This window comes from Alternaria burnsii, assembly GCF_013036055.1.
Source record: "Alternaria burnsii strain CBS107.38 chromosome Unknown 746, whole genome shotgun sequence".
NCBI lineage: Eukaryota > Fungi > Ascomycota > Dothideomycetes > Pleosporales > Pleosporaceae > Alternaria > Alternaria burnsii.
In genome coordinates, this window is record NW_024066109.1 from 561,088 (window position 1) to 578,509 (window position 17,422).

The window sequence follows — 17,422 nt, forward strand, 5'->3', positions numbered from 1 at the left end:
ACCTCCTCGTCAGCAACCACACTAGACGACAATAATCTGGGGTTTGCTTCACAAGCAGTAAGCAAACGACTTTCACTTACTCCTGGTGTTTGAAGCAAATAGGAGACGTTCGTAGCGGACCATGTGAGATATCATGCAAACGACGTGTGAGTGGTGGCCTACCCACTTTTACTACCACTTGTAATTGCCAATTAAGCAGTGGACCACACGACTGCATGACTAACGAGCCAGGGCACAGCTATGTCGAGATTTTGGTACACCCAAGATAGGAGAAACGTTTGGAAAGTGTTCGGATACCCGGTGAATATGTAACCATCGCGGGGCATTCTGATATCTAGAAAGTAATGATGCTTATTCTGTCAATCCTTGTTTACATTCAATTCTCCTGGGGAAAGTCCCCTAGTTGAGGCCTTTAAGTACTCGTAGAAGAAGGTGAAAGTCGTCTACCCCCTTGGCGCTCCAAATTCAAAGCAGCATGCGCATTTCCTAACATGTCCGAGAGCTCAGTATTCAACTTCTCAAGACCATCTATCCTGATGTAGAGAGTATTGAGTACATGCGTGAGCTCGCCAGTCACTGTTTTCAGCTGAGGGATACTTCTGGTTCGGTAACTGTAGGTGATCATGTTTGCAAACACCTCGCGGTCGTGAAGACCCGTCGAAATAATATGCATAGTGTCGGCTTGACGCTGTACAAGGGTTGGGAGTGTCAAGGTATCTCCACGGAGCGGCAGCTCGCTATAGACGACCTGATGTTCTTGAGATACTGCTGATTCTGGGAACGAGGTATGCATGACTGATTCTTCTTCATCGTATCGTTCCTCATCTTCATGCCGTCGGCGTTCTTCCTCTTGGTTCATAATAGCTTCTTGATCGCGCATAAACTCAGCAAGATGCTTGTAGTTGCTTAGGTTTTTGCGATTATAGTCAGGGCTGGACATTGTGAATGCTGAAATTTGAGTTAAGCCAAAGTAAATAGAAACGAATGCCTTAAGAGGTATGGAGTTGACCAGTGACTCTAATTCTTGGGCTCAGTCACTGCTTATATGAAAGCGCTGGAGCGAAAGCGTTCAAAAAGCTTAGTGTTTGGTGCGCCACTCCTGCATTGTTCACGTAGCCACAAGAAAGCGAAGAGGATGGGGCAGCTACGACACGTGTTTTCATCAAGTGATTTGTGACAAGAGCACATGAAGTTATCAAAGTCCAAACGAAAGCCATTTGTCCAACTCATAGAATGTATTGTCCTTCCAGTGTGCTATCATCTCCTTGTCGTCGTTCCGTCGTTGTCCAGGTGTTGACGATATGACTTCCACTGTTCCTAACGACCCTCCTCAACCCTTTCTTCCATCTCAACCATCAAGCGATGGATGATTCTTTTCATTTCCCGATTAGTCGCTCTATGATCTTGTAGTATATCCCAAGGGTTTCCCATAGCGACCCTTAGCGTGTCTATGTCTCTCAAACTTTCGTACCAACGTGCAAGCCTCCTACTTGATATAGCGAATGTTTGCTCCATACTTGCTTGGAAATCACCGTTCCGATATAGGAGAGGTGCTGGCTGTGCTGACTGTTCTCTGTCTTCTATGCTGCTATTCGAAGGGTCATGCTGTAATCATTCATGGAACCAGTGAGGGAGCCTAGCGGATGGCGTGGTTTGCTATCAAATGTGGAGTGAGAGCTTGTGTGTTCTTATTTGATGGGGTGGAATGGTTCATGTGGAAAAGTATAAATAGTCAGGTACACCGAATTTGCTATGCGCTGACAGCCTCATACCAAGAAATTCTGAACGCACAACAGAAGCCCGGAAAGGTCGAATATAGACACGGCGTGACCAAATGGCCTTCAAGCACTGTAACTGTAAGTAAGAGATCAGATCCTACAAAACACAGATTCAGAGCAGAGCCTCCAGCCAACTCAAACCAGGAGATCATGCTAGCGGTGTCCTGTTATGGATCGCCCGCTTCAAGCTATCCAACAGGCTTTCCATCTGATCTCGTTTCCTCCTATACGTTGGAGCATCCCCCCTATTACGATTTTCGAGCACTTCAGCGAAGAGGCTCTCGATTGTCGATAAGCTCATTTGCCAATTGTCTAGCAACGATCTGTCGATGTTGTCGGACGTAACGCGTTGCGCACGTGCAGGCTCAGGTCGTCTTGGAGGTGGGGTAGATGTGCGAAATGCGGAAGGGGCGCGTTGGTTATGACTGCCCCCTGAAACTGGATTAATACGATCCGCCAGTAGAATGGGACCGCTTCTTGTTTCAAGCCGGCTATAATTGTCGAAGTCATAGTAGCCTTCTTCTACCTCTACAGGGCCCAGATCCGGTATCCCATAAAACTTGCCGCCTGGCCAGTAGCTCATGATGATTTTGATAACTTGGTATTCAGAAAGTAGGTTGCTGTTACAATAGTAAAATGAAGAGGGTGTAATACGATCGAAGAGGAGACAATTTATATAGCTGAAGTCAGTGGTAAAACGCTGGCAGGACAACCAGAAAGGACATTGAATAACCTGGCGGTGAATCACAACACACGTTGAACGCCCGTTGCAGGGAAGAACATGACGTACATAGACAGTAGAGCCACTGTTGTAGCCTGACGAGACGTTCAAGTGAAGATGATACCCCCATCAATGACAATGGTCTGCCCCGTCATGTAGTCGCTGTCCTTACTACACAGGAAGCTGACCGTGCTGCTCACATCTTCAGGCACACTTGTTCGGCCTAATGCGATCAACTCATTCGTGTACTTCTTAATTGTGTCGCCCTTCTTCGCGCCTGTCTTCTCACCCAATTTCTCATCAATGAGGTCCCACATAGCGGTGCCAACGATACCAGGCGCATACGCGTTCACAGTAATCTTGTGCTCAGCCATTTCCATAGCAAAGGCTTGAGTAAGGCCACGAACGGCCCACTTGGAGGCGCTGTAGTGAGACAAGAGGGCGAAAGGTTTGAAAGCCACGATTGATGCTGCGCCGAGGATCTTGCCGCCACTGCCTTGTTCGATCATCTGCTTCGCTGCGGTAGCATAGCAGTTGTAGACGCCATATACTAGAGACATGTCAATCGATGTTCTCGACACAAAAGGGGGGCAGACTGACCATTTACTTCGAACATGCGCTTGAGATCCTGCTCTGTAAGATCGAGCAGCGCCTTGACTTGCGCGATACCGGCATTTGCTACCATGGTGTTTAATGGTCCTAGTTCTGAAACAGACGCTTTCACTAGACCCTGGACCTGGCTCAGATTCGATACATCGGCGCTATATGAGAACGACTTGCGCCCTAAGCCTTGTATCTGTTTCACAACTTCGTCGGCTTCAGATTTGTTGGCTTCTATGTCGTTGATACAGACATCATATCCATCGTTAGCTAGTCGAAGAGCAATGGCCTTGCCGCTGTCGTGATTTGGTCAGAAGCATTACATATTGCCATGAAGTTTATGAGCCTCACATTCCACGAGCAGAGCCTGTTACTATGGCTGTCCGATTTTGATCCGATGCAACTGCGTAACTGCGAGCCCAACATGTTGTCTGGGGAGCTACTCGTGGTATATTGGCGAATCTCGGGGCAGCTTGCCAGAGCGTCCTTGCTGGAAGACGAAATGACATGATGGTTGCTATCCTGGCGCAATAGAAATTCGAAGGGCAGACGCAAAGACCAGATGAATAACGGTACCTTGGGGACGGCGAAGCGATTCAGCTCCCCCCCGCAGCACCCATATGGCCATATAATCACCCAGATCTCCTCATCCAGTATACCGGGAAGCTCACATGGGCTACCCGGACATGCGGAGTACGCGTAGTGTATGCACAACCCCTCTCGTGGTATCACGTCGGTCGCGCGGCGCGAACTTAGGCATCCTGATCGGGTTTAAGAGGCCCGGAAATGACGTCCTCCAGCTTGTCAGCCTAGTGCAGGTCCGATCATCACACGAGTCGAGCGGCACGGTTCCGCAGGTTGACGATGGAGGCAGGGGCTGTCGCCAGAGCTGGTGTTGGGTGAAGTGCGGGGAACTCGGGGGTGCCAAGCAAGCACTCGCGAGTCTTCGTACCGAACTCGACGGAGCGCGTCTGTCGACAACCACCCAAACAAACTCACCGACGCGAACCACACCATGTCTCGAATGAGTATGGCGCCGCAGCGCAACCTGTCGCTGACAGAAGAATTGGAAAAGCTGGAGCAGTCCATCACGCTCACACTGCAAGGTAGACACAGCTCTGCACACCCCACTACCACGACTGACACGGGCAGAAATTGACCAAAACTTCAGCCGAGCACACCGAATCGTCACCACCGGTATCCTCCCAATAGTCGAACAGTATGGAAAGCATTCGGAAGCCGTCTGGGAAGGCTCCAAGTTCTGGAAACAGTTTTTCGAGGCCAGCGCAAACGTGTCGCTCTCTGGTTACGAGGCCCCTGACCAAGACGAATCAGCTGTACATGAGGAGACGGAGCAATCACAGACATATGATGAGACGATTGAAGACGAGGATACGGTAACAGGAACGACCACGACACCACCCCGGCCCTTGTCTGCACAAGAAGACGCCGAGTCAACCATGGCTTTCGACTCGCCTTCTCTCGGACACAGCACACCACGAGCTCCGCCCTCAATCACAAAAGGCAAAAATCTAGAAGACGAGCAAGATAGTGAAGACGAGGAAGAGCCCCAGTTTGCTGGCATGTCTTCACCTTATGAAGCGCTGAAGTCTGAATTCAGGCCCAATATCGGCGGCACCAAGACGCCAAAGCTCGAACCAGTCACACCCGGCAAGTCGCAAGCCCTACCAGACATGAGCGGCTTCGAGTCTTCGCCATTCATGCAGCCTACAGCCACGAAACAGTCACACACCAACAACGACCCACTGCTCCACCGCGTCCTCGACAAGACATACCGTGTACAAGCCACGCCGCTCATCAGTCCAAGGAAATACAAGCCCACGGGTGCTTTCACTCCTCGCGCCGGCCAGCGCGGTGCACCTACACCAAAGAGTGCTGCTACGCGATTGTTAGACTTTGACTCTTCACCGCCCTCCTCGCCCGCGCCGCAACTACGAGCCGACATCTTCTCGCCCATGAAGACGCCGCGGACACCAGGCATAAGCGTGCAGACACCTGCCAAGGGCAAGCAACCGATGAGCATCCATCGAACTGGCGGTACAATTTTCGACGACAGCGACGAAGAGGAGGACGATCTTGACTTTAGCCCTCCGAAGACAATACAATTCCACATTCCACAGAGCAAGCTGATGCAGACGCCTGGTGAGTTCCCTCGGTCCTACTATTCTTGATGCAAGCTAACATGTAGAACAGCCCGAGAAGCTAGCAAGCGCATTGTGGACGACTTGCTCATGACAGCCGGCCACGACGTTACGGATTCGACGGGTGGTATGGAGGAGGACAGTCCCAGTATAGTGAAGCGGCAGATGGATCTTGACGATAGCTTCTAATGCAGAATTCGATACCCCATAGCATATAGGAAACTTGGTTGATCTAGAATCAGATGGGCGGGTGTGCTCTGGCCAATTTGCATGTGATCCACAGTGGAGGCGCTAGACAACGGCCGCGCTAGCGGCTGAGACCCCCTGCAACAGCTTCCGTCGTCATTCCACATAATCGCAGGCATCGACAGACGACGTCGGGAACAGCAAATCCCAACCGACCTTCGTTCTTTCATTCCGCACATCCCGCCATGCCCAAATCAAAACGACCGCCGACTTCGGGCTATGCCCGGATAGCCCAGGCCGAGGAGGAGGAAGGCGACTCTGGCAGCGACTTGGAGGGTGACCACCACCAGAATCCCCTATCCAACGCGCAGTACGCCCCGATACAGCCACAGCGGAATTCGAATATGCGCATGAACGGCTCCGGCGCGAACTCACCAAACCGTAAGAAGAGTTCTTCCGGGCGACGGCAACGCGCCAATTCCGGCGTCGACATCAAGGCCATCAATGCGCGATTCGAGCGATGGGCCGACGAGATTGCGCAGAAATTCAAGATGAAGAAGCAGAAAGACTCGGCGGAAGATGAGACGCTTGAGATCCACCACTCCGTCTTCCAGGCGCCCGACTGGGTGCGACCAGCGACGGCAGAGTCGCTCACCTTTGACTATGACGTTCCCTCTGATCGGCTCACGAAACTCGAATTCGACGACATCGTGGAAAGTGTTCGGACGGCAATCGAAATGGACGTACATCCTCTGCTGATTACACAAGGCAGCTCGGGCAGCTACTTCGCTCGAACTACACAGGGCAAGGTCGTGGGTGTCTTCAAGCCCAAAGACGAGGAGCCCTACGCGTCAAGAAACCCCAAATGGACCAAGTGGATACACCGCAACCTCTTTCCCTTCTTCTTCGGTCGCGCCTGTCTCATCCCCAACCTGTCCTACATCTCCGAAGCCGCCGCCTACGTCCTCGATACCCAGCTACGCACCAACCTTGTACCCTACACCGACGTCGTCGGTCTTTCCTCCAAATCTTTTCACTACGACTTCTGGGATCGGCGCGCATACTACAGGAAAAGGAAGCCATTCCCGGAAAAACTTGGGAGTTTCCAGGTCTTCTTAAAGGGCTTCAAGGACGCGAACATCTTCTTGAAGGAGAACCCATGGCCAGATCAGCACAACACAGGCTACAGCGCTGATAGAGCGGCACGCAAAAAGAAGCGAAGATGGGCCGAGGACTGCAGACCCAATGGCTCGCAATCAGACGGCGAGGACGATGACGAAGTATCTGGGAACGGATCCACACAACACCAACCGAGGGGCTTTTGGACGCCTGCCATACAGCAGTCCTTCAGAGAGCAACTGGAGAAACTGGTGATTCTCGACTACATCATGCGAAACACCGACAGAGGCCTGGACAACTGGATGATCAAGATCGACCAGAAGACACAACAGGCAACCATCGTCGCAGAGCCGCCCAAGATGGATGGCGATGTGGACGACGATGACCATCAACCAAGCGATTACACGAGGCAGTCGATGGAGCAGTCCGGACTAGACCCGTACGGGCGAAGGGAGCCCATGACCACGACTAGCCGGTCCAACACACCCATGCAGAGTGGGCCAACGCCTACAGTGACTATCGGTGCCATTGACAACAGTTTGTCGTGGCCCTGGAAGCACCCCGATGCTGTGAGTATCTTTATCTCTGTCGTATACGGCCAAGCTAACAAGACTGTAGTGGCGCAGCTATCCCTTCGGTTGGCTCTTCCTACCCGTCTCGCTCATCGGCCAGCCCTTCTCCGAAGCCACTCGCCGCCACTTCCTCCCCCTCCTCACTTCGAAACAATGGTGGAGTGATACACAATCAGCACTCCGCAAGTGCTTCTCGCAAGATGCCGATTTCAAAGAGCGCATGTACGCTAAACAGATCGCTGTCATGAAGGGACAAGCATGGAACGTAGTGGAGACGCTCAAGACGCCTGATCTGGGACCACTTGAGCTTACAAGAAGAGCACGTGTATGCGTGTGGGATGACATTGTGGAGATACCGATCGCTGTGCCACTGCGGGCTCCGTCCGCGGAGATGCGAAGAAAACAGACGTCAGGCAGACAGTCACGGTTACAGGAAGAGCATGAAGAGATGGACATCACAGCTGTATCGACGCCACCACAGAAGCCCCAGCAAGACCTGCTCATGAACTCGCCGCCGTTAGAAATAGCGCACGAAAATCGCTTCAATCTCACGCGCGGCTCTTCCTCCCTCGACGTGCGACGTCCTGATAAAGGCCCTGAATCGCCAGCAACAGTGAGCGATGTGTACTGGGGCTCGCGCAACCTGAACCCTCATTCAAATGGACGCCCTGCGCACCAGTCGCGAATGAGTTACGATGCGCCTCGCAGAAACACACGCGACTCACGACACCATAGACGATTCTCACTAACGAACAGAAGAGACGTTGATGACTATGGCTTTGACGATGATGGCGATCTAGGATATGCCGCGAATGAAGATATGGAAGGAAACAGGAAAAAGGTCATTGTGGAACGGTTGGAGATGGTCAAGGGAAGGAATCCGGTGTTTACTTGGTGTTGAGCACATTGTAGCTCAGTTTGAGTGTTTTCTTCGTGACTTGAACATGTGTGAGAGATGACTGTCTTGCATCACAGGCGCAAGGTTACTGTTCCCATAGCATGGCATCTGGTTGGGTAGCATGGGAGGCGTTTTGTTGTACAAGAATCTACAGATAGTAACATGTATGCAGTAGCGGGAACAGCTCCGCTATTTCCCTGGTGCACCCACACCTCTGCATACGTTGCGCAACAACCCCCACACCCTAATAAACCAGTGATACACATACTTGGTGTGCGAGCTGATGGTATTTCCTGCTTTTACTCTTTTCGTGCAATACGCATCGGTTCTCCCCGACAATCGCGGGCAACAGCCCTTTGCCGAAACCCCGTGAATAATCGAAGGGTCATCTGACACTCCTGCTAGGCTCTTCTCAGCCACACGCGATGACTTCCCACAACGAACATGAAAGGCAACAGCGCCATTTCATCCACGCACGGCGATACAAGTGAACGAGGTCACGTTCATCTAACTCATAACTCAGCACATTATCGTTGTCTGGCAAGCTGCCCCGCCGCTGTGCCGCGATCCCATACGTCTACCTTTACTTACCCGACGACCGGGTATGTACTAAGCGACTACACACCATCATCTCATCATCCGAGATACGGAGTTGCGCGTCCGTAAATCGATCGCAACCAGGCTTCAGAAGACTCGCAATACTTGTGACGACTCTACGAGCACGTCAAGAAACTTTTAACAGCGCGTAATTTGTGGCGAGCAAAGGGATTAAGGCTTGGCATTTGGGCCATCAGATGCGCTTCGGCATCCACGTCGTTGGAAGGGTTGGAAGAGCTAGGAAACGCTGAGGGGTATTTTTCGCTCACCTGAAGCTCTCTTACCTGCAAGGTTCGAGTCGCTTCGTTTGTAAGCCTGGCATGGACAAGATGAATCCCGCCCTATTACTTGACCCGAGAAGGGTGCGTAGAACAGGTATATCCTCAATCTTTTCCCTCCACCTCACCTTCTTTTCCATCATTACATGCCATATCTACTCGCTCTTGGTACTTGCTCTGGTGTTGAGTGCTCTCATATTCATCAACACCTTTCCCTCCCAAGTTCGCTATTCCTAGCCCAGCAATATGGACACTGGTAGTCCGGCTTCAGACTCTTCTGAGAAATCCGAACTGGTCGTTTACGAACCCAGTCTTATTTCTCCGATCTCTGATCCATTACCAAATGCTCCTGCCTCCATTTACTCAGACTCTGACCCCAGGCCCCAAGAGCTAACCGCGCACGTGCCAGGCGACAACGCGACCCATCACACCCATGGAGCGCCTGCACAACAACCTCTCCGATTTGACCCTCGCGCACTTCTAAATCCGTCATCTTCAAATCCCAAGCGTCCTGCATCTTCCGGTAACGACACTGATCGCGGACGCACTGACCCTACAATTGCTGGCCAGGTTTCACTTGTCGAGCGCCTACACAACGTCCAAGAGCGCACGTCATCTCCTGCTAAGCGTGTCAAAACTGAGGATCCGCGAACTCAGAAGAACGGTAACCGATCTAACTTTGCCGGTGGAAGCGCACTTGAGCTGCAAAACCAGGCTGCGCAACCAGCTGCTCCACTACTCCAGAAGGGACCAGCGATTGATCTCACCATGAGTGACGACGAGGACGAGATCCAAGTCGTTGGAGACAACAGCAACGAGAATGTGTGTATCGGAAAACTCAAACAGACCTACATTCAGGCGCACCAGGTGCCCTTCCCCGACCCGAAGAAGTTCGCTGGCAATCATGGTGGTCAAAGCAGAATCAAAGTATCCTTCCGCAGGGGTGGTGGTAATAAGGGAAATCAGATCATTATGGTAACTACTTTGATTTACAGGGTTCCCGCAAAACATATACTAACTGACATCCAGGTGCTTGACGGTGTAGGCAAAGAATTCGGCAGGGTCGACATGAAGACGGCACAAGGCCTTACACCCTTGATTGACAGCGCCAACACTAGCGGTCTTAAGTGGATAGCGTGGACTGAACCCCGCAGGAAGTTGCCAAATGAAGGTCCACCTGGCAGTCAGATATCTGCCCTTGTTGGTATGACTTTGCAGCTGTATTGTCCGCGCAGGGTGGCAGACAACATCGGCCGGCACCTCAAGAGCAAGAACCTGATCTTAGAAACACCCATTTTCGAATTGGCACGCCACGACTACTATAATCCCCAGACCAAGGAGACATTTCAGAAGAATCAGGTAGGACAGCCCGATTTTCAGCTGCCTAATCAGTACGCTGTTGGCGCTCCCACAAACACATACGTTCTTCGCAGTGTCGACGAGATTCGCGCCGATGTCGAGGATGTCTTCGATACCGTTGTTAGTAGCTCGGAAGAAGTCCCCACACGAGAGCCATCATCGCTTATCACCACTGAGCTGTACCCACACCAGAAGCAAGCATTATACTTCATGGTTGATCACGAACAAGAGCATCCTCCTGAGATCTACGATCAGCGCAAAGATTCATTGTGGGCAGCCAAGTACCGAAATAACGGCCGAAAGTACTACGTGCACGTCATTACGAGTGAACAGGTGGAAGAGAAGCCGAGACCAGGCCTTGGCGGCATTTTGGCTGATGAAATGGGCCTGGGAAAGACGCTTAGTATCCTTTCTCTCATCTGCGACGATGCTTCGATCGCTGCAGCCAAAGACTTTTGTCAAAAGAGGCCTTCTCCGAAACCATACCCGGCGATGATACAACCAACTATAAATAGTCGAGCCACACTCCTTGTCTGTCCTCTGAGTACCATGACAAACTGGAAGGAGCAGATCAAAGAGCACTTCCCGCAGGGTAGGAGTACCTTGAGGTGGACCCGTTACCATGGCGCAGATCGTTTCAATATCTCGCCTGACAAGCTCGCGGATCACGATATAGTATTAACAACATATCACATCATCGCCAAGGATTTGGCCGACAGGAAGCGGGCCCTCCCTTACATCAATTGGTTCCGCATTGTCTTGGACGAAGCGCACACCATCCGCAACCCGACTAATCAATCAAAGGCAGCATGCATGATGATGGGTCAACGACGTTGGGCTGTGACTGGTACGCCTGTTCAAAATCGACTTGAGGATCTAGGTGCCCTGTTCAATTTCATCAAGTTGAAGCCATTCGATAACACCAGCGGTTTCAACCAATACATCCTTGGTCCTTTCAAGAATGCGGATCCCAACGTTGTAACGAAGCTTCAGTTGCTTGTTAGCACCGTCACCATCCGTCGTACCAAGGAGATCATCAAGGGAGAAGTACCGAAGAAGTTGGACTATGTCGTCAAATTGCAATTCTCCAAGCAAGAGCGGCAATTGCATGACTGGTTTGAGAAAGACACTCAACGCAAGGTGGCTGCCGTCACACAAGGCAACAAGATGGGGGGACAATCGTACGCTCGTATCTTGACCGCTATTACCAACCTCCGTTTGATCTGCGCTCACGGTCGCGACCTTCTCAGTGAGGAAGCTCTCAAGACTACGGACGGCATGACGTATGAGAAGCCTATGGAGATAGATGAAGACGAGAGCGACAGGCCGCAGCTTACACGTCAACAAGCCTACGAGATGCTCAGCCTACTTGAGTCGACAAGTGCAGCTGATTGTCTGTATTGCGCCGACAAGAGGTCTCTACTAGATGCAGACTCTGACGATGAAGACGAGGATGGTAATGTTCAAGACGTTATCGGCTACATGACCACCTGCTATCATCTAGTATGCCCAAAGCATATCAAGAAGTTGAAGGATCAGTGGAAAGATAACCTCATGGCTGACGGCTCTGTGCGATGCCACGTCTGTGACGATGTCAATCATCCAACGGCACTGAAGCTTGAGCGCACTGACTACTACAACTATCTTGAAGAGCAAAACCAGATTCGGAAAGATCCGAAGTTGGCGAAGAAAATCGGAAGCTATACTGGGCCGCACACAAAGACACAAGCTCTACTCAACGACCTTCACGAGTTCCGCCTTTGGAGCGAGCAGCATCCCGATCAGAGGCCGATCAAGAGGTAAGACGTCGTGCCCCGTAGGCATACTCTGAGAACCTATTAACACGCCTTGACAGTATCGTATTCTCCTCGTGGACCACGCATCTCGACCTCATCGAAATTGCGCTCAAGAATGCCGGCCACCTACTCGTCCGTCTCGACGGTCGTATGACACGTGAAAACCGTGACAAGTCCATGCAACAACTCCGCGAAAATCCAGAAGTCCGCGTGATGCTAGTCTCGATCGGTGCCGGTGGTCTTGGCCTCAATTTGACTACAGCGAACAAAGTCTTCATGATGGAACCGCAGTTCAATCCTGCGGCTGAAGCACAAGCTGTAGATCGAGTTCATCGTCTGGGTCAAGACAGGGAGGTTACCATCAAGCGTTTCATCATGGAGAATAGTTTCGAGGAGAAGATGCTAGTACTTCAGGGAAAGAAGAAGGCATTGGCTGACCTTACCATGGCGAAGGAGCGCAAGAGCAAGGAGGAGGCTACGAAACAGCGTTTGGAAGAGCTGAGGAGTCTTTTCAGGTAGAAAGCGAGTCGCTGTTTCATGTGGGGTTTCGGTAGGGAGATGGGTTCTGATATGGTGAGTTGCTTGAGGCATTGGATTGGGCGGAAAACGAAATAATTCGCATGGATTGTGAACGGTGTAGATCTAGGTGGACATATCTGCGGATGTAGACTCCACGGGGCGTTCTGGATTTGTTCGGTTCACACGTTGCATACCTAGCTTCGGCTCAGACATTCTTGAAGCACCATAGCTCTTAGAGGAAGATCGTGAAATATTATCATCATAACAACAAGACTCTGCTAAGAACCTGCTTTCCAATCCTTCAACTTGACCAACAACTCTTCCATACTAGATGCGTAAAGATCGAATTCCCCAAAAACATCTGTACAAGGGTCATGTTCCTCAAAGTCCAGATACGCAGTGTGGAACCCAGCCTTCCTCGCCGCAATCAAATCCCACGCATGCGCCGCGATGAACCATCTCGCACCCTCTCCCATTCCCAGAGAACCAGTATGCTTCACCTTTTCATCCAAATGCTTCTGCGCATTCTCATAAACGCGTACATCCGGTTTCGCAACCTGAATGGCATCACAACTGAGCAGATGCTGTTCGTCCAATTCAATACCCGCGTTACGGTAGTAGTTCAAAGAGGTCTCTGACCCTCCATTTGTTACACCATAGACATCCCAGCCCGCTTCCCTCAGTCCATCATAACACTTTTTCAGCCCTTCGCGCGGCTTCATGGCTTTGAATGCTTTCATGATCTCTTCCAAGTCTTCGTCGGTGACTGCGTCGACGGGTAGATCGACAACGGCGCATGCGCGTCGGAACGTAGATTTGAGAACCTGGGCGATGGGAACGTAGGCACCGGTCATGGAGACGTAGGTGAAGTCACGCTGAGCAGCATAGAACCAGGAGAAGAAGAGCGTTTTGGGGTCCACGGCCGCGGTTACAAGTTTGGGGCCGAGACGGGATTGGATGGTGGATATAGGAACATCAAAGGCGAAACATGTTCCTATCACATCGAAAGAGGCGGATTTTGTCATATTGGCGTTTTGGAGATTCGTTTAGGAAGATTGAGGCTGAGTCGTTGCTACAGAGCTGAGCTGTATGTTCCACAGTAAGCTGTGGGTGGAGAAGCTAGGTACCTAGATAGACTGAAGACCCTGTGACGTCAGCCTTCCCGTCGCCCTTCGCGGGGTTTCATCCGAACGTCCATCTCCAACGCTACGATCTCCATCGCGGACTATCAACCCTGTTATGGACGAGGCAGAAATATTTGGTCTTGGCAGTCAAGCATGCCTGAGAGGTCCTCTAACATCCCACGTGCGTCGCGCGAGCCAATCACAGCATCATCTCACCGGGGCTGGACGGATTGCGCCATGCCGCTTACAGCCCCGTTAAGCCCTGCTCAGCCGTACCGCCAGGTATCAACATGAGATATAAGCTCAGCCTTCCGTCGTTCTCTTCCGACTTCTGCATCTTTTTTTCTTTGTTATAACACACATCATGCCTAGCATAGCGACGACCATATGGTACGCGTTCGTAGTAGCGTGGGGCGCGTCGCTTTATCAACTCTTCCTCAAAGATCTCTTTGCGATTACTTTCGGCGTTGGTCGCGTGATACAGAGTATCGATGAATTTCCAGAATTCAGTTGTAGCCGTCTTGTGCATCCAAGGCTAGAAGCGTGTGAGGATATCTGGCTGGATGATCACGAGAGAACATTGTATGCGGCTTGCGCGGGCACGGCGGATAGGTTGGCTTGGAATCAAGCGTAAGCTATTCTCAAATCATGTTGCTACAGAAAATGTGATTGGAAAACGACGAATACTGACTGAGCTCAGCATGAAGGATGTTAACGTCACTGGACGACGACCTGGCGGATCAGAACTCATCGCGTTGGACATTGACGAGCCTGGTGTTGACGGGTTCTACAATCTTCGTGGCATCAAACCCATCGGACACTATAGAGGAGCGACTGGAAACTCTGATCTTGATCTTCTAGGCTTCGATGCCCATGTTTTAGATGACAACACGATTCGGTTCTATATGGTCAATCAACGTCCACCAGTCGGAGCGTTCAACAACATCATCGATGCTTCAAAGAGCGGCGCAAATTCCACGATTGAGATCTTCGAAATGAGAACTGGCCAAGAGCAGATGCGACATGTTCGCACCATCTTCTCAAATGAGATTTGGACGCCAAACCGTGTTTCGGCGCTTGCAGATGGCTCTGGTGGGTTTCTTGTGACAAACGATCATTCTGTCAAGGTTGGTTTGGTGTGTGACTCTCGATGTTAACGAAATGAATGCCATCTAATACCAAATAGCGAAGGAAGCTTGACTATGTTATCGGTGGCGGTAACGTTGCCTACTGCGACGGAGCCGGTAACTGCCACGCAGCCTATGACGGCAGCGAGGATGACGATACTCTTCCGTCAACCCCAGGCGATGAGCCGATGTACAAGGTTTATCTCAAGAAGGCGCTCGGCTACCTTCCGAAGTCGAAGCTTAAGTTCCCCAACGGACTTGCCCGCGGCCGAGACGGTTTCTTCTACGTTCCTAGTGCCATAGACGGCCAAATTCGCGTCCTGGCGTTGCAACCCGACAAGACTCTTCGCCTAGTGGACACCATCCATGTCGGCATGCCGCTTGATAATATCTCACCCGACGCCAACGGCGACATTTACGCCGCCGGTTTCCCCAATCTTATCCAATCCGGTAAAGGCTTCGATGATCCTTACAACCAATCTTCACCCGTGACCATCTGGCGCATCAGAAAGACGGTTGACGTGGGAAAGTCAGGAGTAAGAAGTGTAGACTACAGAGTCGAAAAGGTTCTTGAGGATAGGGATAGCAAGGTTCTGAGTGGTAGTACGACGGTCAGACATGATGTCAAGACTGGTCGGTTATTCATTAGCGGTAGGTCGACGACCATGGTTTTGGAGAGTCTTGAGAACGACGTGTTAACGTTTGACAGCTGCGGTACACCCTTTCCTTGTCGTTTGCGAACCGACGAAATAAGCGTTTGCGCTAGTGCCACCAATATTCAGGTAGGCCATGAATAGAGGGACTCCATATACCGGTCATCAAGTCCCGCCACGCTCGACATCTAAAGTGTAGCTGATATTTTGGATGTAATCAAGAAAGAAAGGAGGAGGAGGAGGTTCATTTGAATATTGACCACGGGTTTTGGTCAAGCATAACGGCAAAGCATGTTGATGGAAAAAAGTCTTACATTGAGAAGAATACATATGCTCTTCTCTCTCTCTTTAGCTCCGTCACCGCCATGGCTCTTTCCCTCGCTTTAAGATATCCCAAGCAAATCCCTCGCATCCTTGCGCCACCTCACCAACGCCACCAGATTTGCACAAGGTGCACTGTCCATCCACGCCGGTGTCAAGTTTCCGACTACGCCGTCCAAACTCTTCTTGTCTTTTTCGCTCAAGCCGGCGATTAGGTCATCCCAGTCCTGGGCTTTGATGTCTTCGTCGATCTGGCATTCGCAGAAAATATTGTATACGGCAACAGTGATGTCGTTATCGGCAGCCATCAAGATCTGCTGGCAGCGGTTGGTGGCCATCCCTGTGTTTGACCTGGGAAGTTTTTGCAGTACTTTGGGTAATTGCGGCTTTTTTGTTGTAGTCGGCACGGCCAAGGCTCGTAGCTATCTTGCGAGCTGTGTACTTTGACTCTGGAACATGAAATAGAATGGGACGCGTTTTGTATATAGGGCATTGACTTGAATCATTGACTCCAAAGGTGATGATTCAATAGAGCCATGCCATTCACATTGCTATAACACGTTGTGCAAGATTGATTGTTGGCCATATCATTGGATAGTTCACCAACCAAACGTTGAGAGAAGGCTAGCCAATCTTTAGTGAAGAGACCGCGCTCCAGCTCCCGACATAGTTGAGCAATTTCCTCTTTTTGAAAGGTCGAATAAAGCTTTTATTGTGATAGAGGCACGGAAGCACGAGAGACAGGGGAATTTATACCCTTTCGCCATCTCCGACGCAAACGCATAGACACCGTTACGCACACACTAAAATCACAAGAACAACAATACTTTTGAGCTCAGCAAGTCAAATCATGATACTAACGTTGCAGCATTTGCAGTAACGAAATTTTAATCACACCAAGTCATGTACGATCGTCGATCGAGGCAGTGACGTCGGCTGGTCACAGTAGCCATATGCTCCCTCTTGTCACGATTTTGGGTTGACGATGGAATTGGGGAAAGCCTGGACGGTCGACCATATTGATGGCAGATTTCTCATCCTGAAGGAGGCGAATATCTCATCGCAGCCATGAGTTTCACCGTTTTGTCTTTGGTTTCCGACGTGCAAAGAGGATTAAAGAACAGAAGTGACGTGGCAGATTTCCTGGACTTTGCATAGGAGAGGAGGATCGAAGCCGAGGAGCAGCAGCATGTTGACGTCTTGCATGCTTTTGGAGAAACCAGAACAGACGAGAGTTCACATGCCGGGGTATGCTTGAGGTTTCGATACAAACAATGAATCTTGGAAACCAGGAACATCTTGTCGTATTTCTCTTCCTTGTCGAGTCAATCCAGTTCCAGCAGACGCACACGTCCAACTTGGCTGAATCGTTTTTGTTCTGCGCGATATGTCTTCCGAACTGCGAACATGAGATGTGTGATTGTATTTTCGATCTCCCAGCATCTCCTCCGAAGGCACCAGTCATTGGGGGTTGTCACTTGGCTCTTGAGCTGGGTGAAGTTCCAGGAAAAGAATTCACGTGTCTTCGTTCATGTTATTCTTTTTGGAAGTTGATAGCGAGTAGAGGTGCAGAAGCGCAAACATCACGTTATCGTAGAAGCTTTTTGTGAGA

At 50.8% G+C, this 17,422-nt stretch overlaps 7 protein-coding genes across 7 annotated transcripts; 3 read left to right on the plus strand and 4 right to left on the minus strand.

The window, feature by feature from the left end:
* Nucleotides 1–412: 412 nt before the first annotated feature.
* Nucleotides 413–940, minus strand: GT037_002750 (uncharacterized protein; the record flags this gene model as incomplete). The annotated part of the gene is made up of 1 exon (XM_038927797.1): nucleotides 413–940. One exon carries the CDS (start codon nucleotides 938–940, stop codon nucleotides 413–415), a length of 528 nt encoding a protein of 175 aa, XP_038789075.1.
* Nucleotides 941–1,926: 986 nt separating this feature from the next.
* Nucleotides 1,927–3,608, minus strand: GT037_002751 (acetoin dehydrogenase-like protein; the record flags this gene model as incomplete). Its single annotated transcript, XM_038927798.1, has 4 exons — nucleotides 1,927–2,375; nucleotides 2,672–3,049; nucleotides 3,100–3,395; nucleotides 3,451–3,608. 4 exons carry the CDS (start codon nucleotides 3,606–3,608, stop codon nucleotides 1,927–1,929), a joined length of 1,281 nt encoding a protein of 426 aa, XP_038789076.1.
* Nucleotides 3,609–4,114: 506 nt separating this feature from the next.
* Nucleotides 4,115–8,080, plus strand: GT037_002752 (phosphatidylinositol 4-kinase type ii subunit alpha; the record flags this gene model as incomplete). Its single annotated transcript, XM_038927799.1, has 6 exons — nucleotides 4,115–4,205; nucleotides 4,252–5,262; nucleotides 5,314–5,388; nucleotides 5,595–7,135; nucleotides 7,185–8,003; nucleotides 8,051–8,080. 6 exons carry the CDS (start codon nucleotides 4,115–4,117, stop codon nucleotides 8,078–8,080), a joined length of 3,567 nt encoding a protein of 1,188 aa, XP_038789077.1.
* A 1,077-nt stretch (nucleotides 8,081–9,157) lies between these two features.
* Nucleotides 9,158–12,585, plus strand: GT037_002753 (dna repair protein rad5; the record flags this gene model as incomplete). Its single annotated transcript, XM_038927800.1, has 3 exons — nucleotides 9,158–9,886; nucleotides 9,941–12,069; nucleotides 12,126–12,585. The coding sequence occupies 3 exons, from the start codon at nucleotides 9,158–9,160 to the stop codon at nucleotides 12,583–12,585; spliced, it is 3,318 nt and encodes a 1,105-aa protein (XP_038789078.1).
* A 278-nt stretch (nucleotides 12,586–12,863) lies between these two features.
* GT037_002754 (had-like protein) lies at nucleotides 12,864–13,610 on the minus strand (the record flags this gene model as incomplete). Its single annotated transcript, XM_038927801.1, has 1 exon — nucleotides 12,864–13,610. One exon carries the CDS (start codon nucleotides 13,608–13,610, stop codon nucleotides 12,864–12,866), a length of 747 nt encoding a protein of 248 aa, XP_038789079.1.
* Nucleotides 13,611–14,073: 463 nt separating this feature from the next.
* Nucleotides 14,074–15,589, plus strand: GT037_002755 (uncharacterized protein; the record flags this gene model as incomplete). Its single annotated transcript, XM_038927802.1, has 4 exons — nucleotides 14,074–14,099; nucleotides 14,410–14,836; nucleotides 14,896–15,487; nucleotides 15,546–15,589. The coding sequence occupies 4 exons, from the start codon at nucleotides 14,074–14,076 to the stop codon at nucleotides 15,587–15,589; spliced, it is 1,089 nt and encodes a 362-aa protein (XP_038789080.1).
* Nucleotides 15,590–15,837: 248 nt separating this feature from the next.
* GT037_002756 (uncharacterized protein) lies at nucleotides 15,838–16,148 on the minus strand (the record flags this gene model as incomplete). Its single annotated transcript, XM_038927803.1, has 2 exons — nucleotides 15,838–15,841; nucleotides 15,922–16,148. 2 exons carry the CDS (start codon nucleotides 16,146–16,148, stop codon nucleotides 15,838–15,840), a joined length of 231 nt encoding a protein of 76 aa, XP_038789081.1.
* Nucleotides 16,149–17,422: the final 1,274 nt, after the last annotated feature.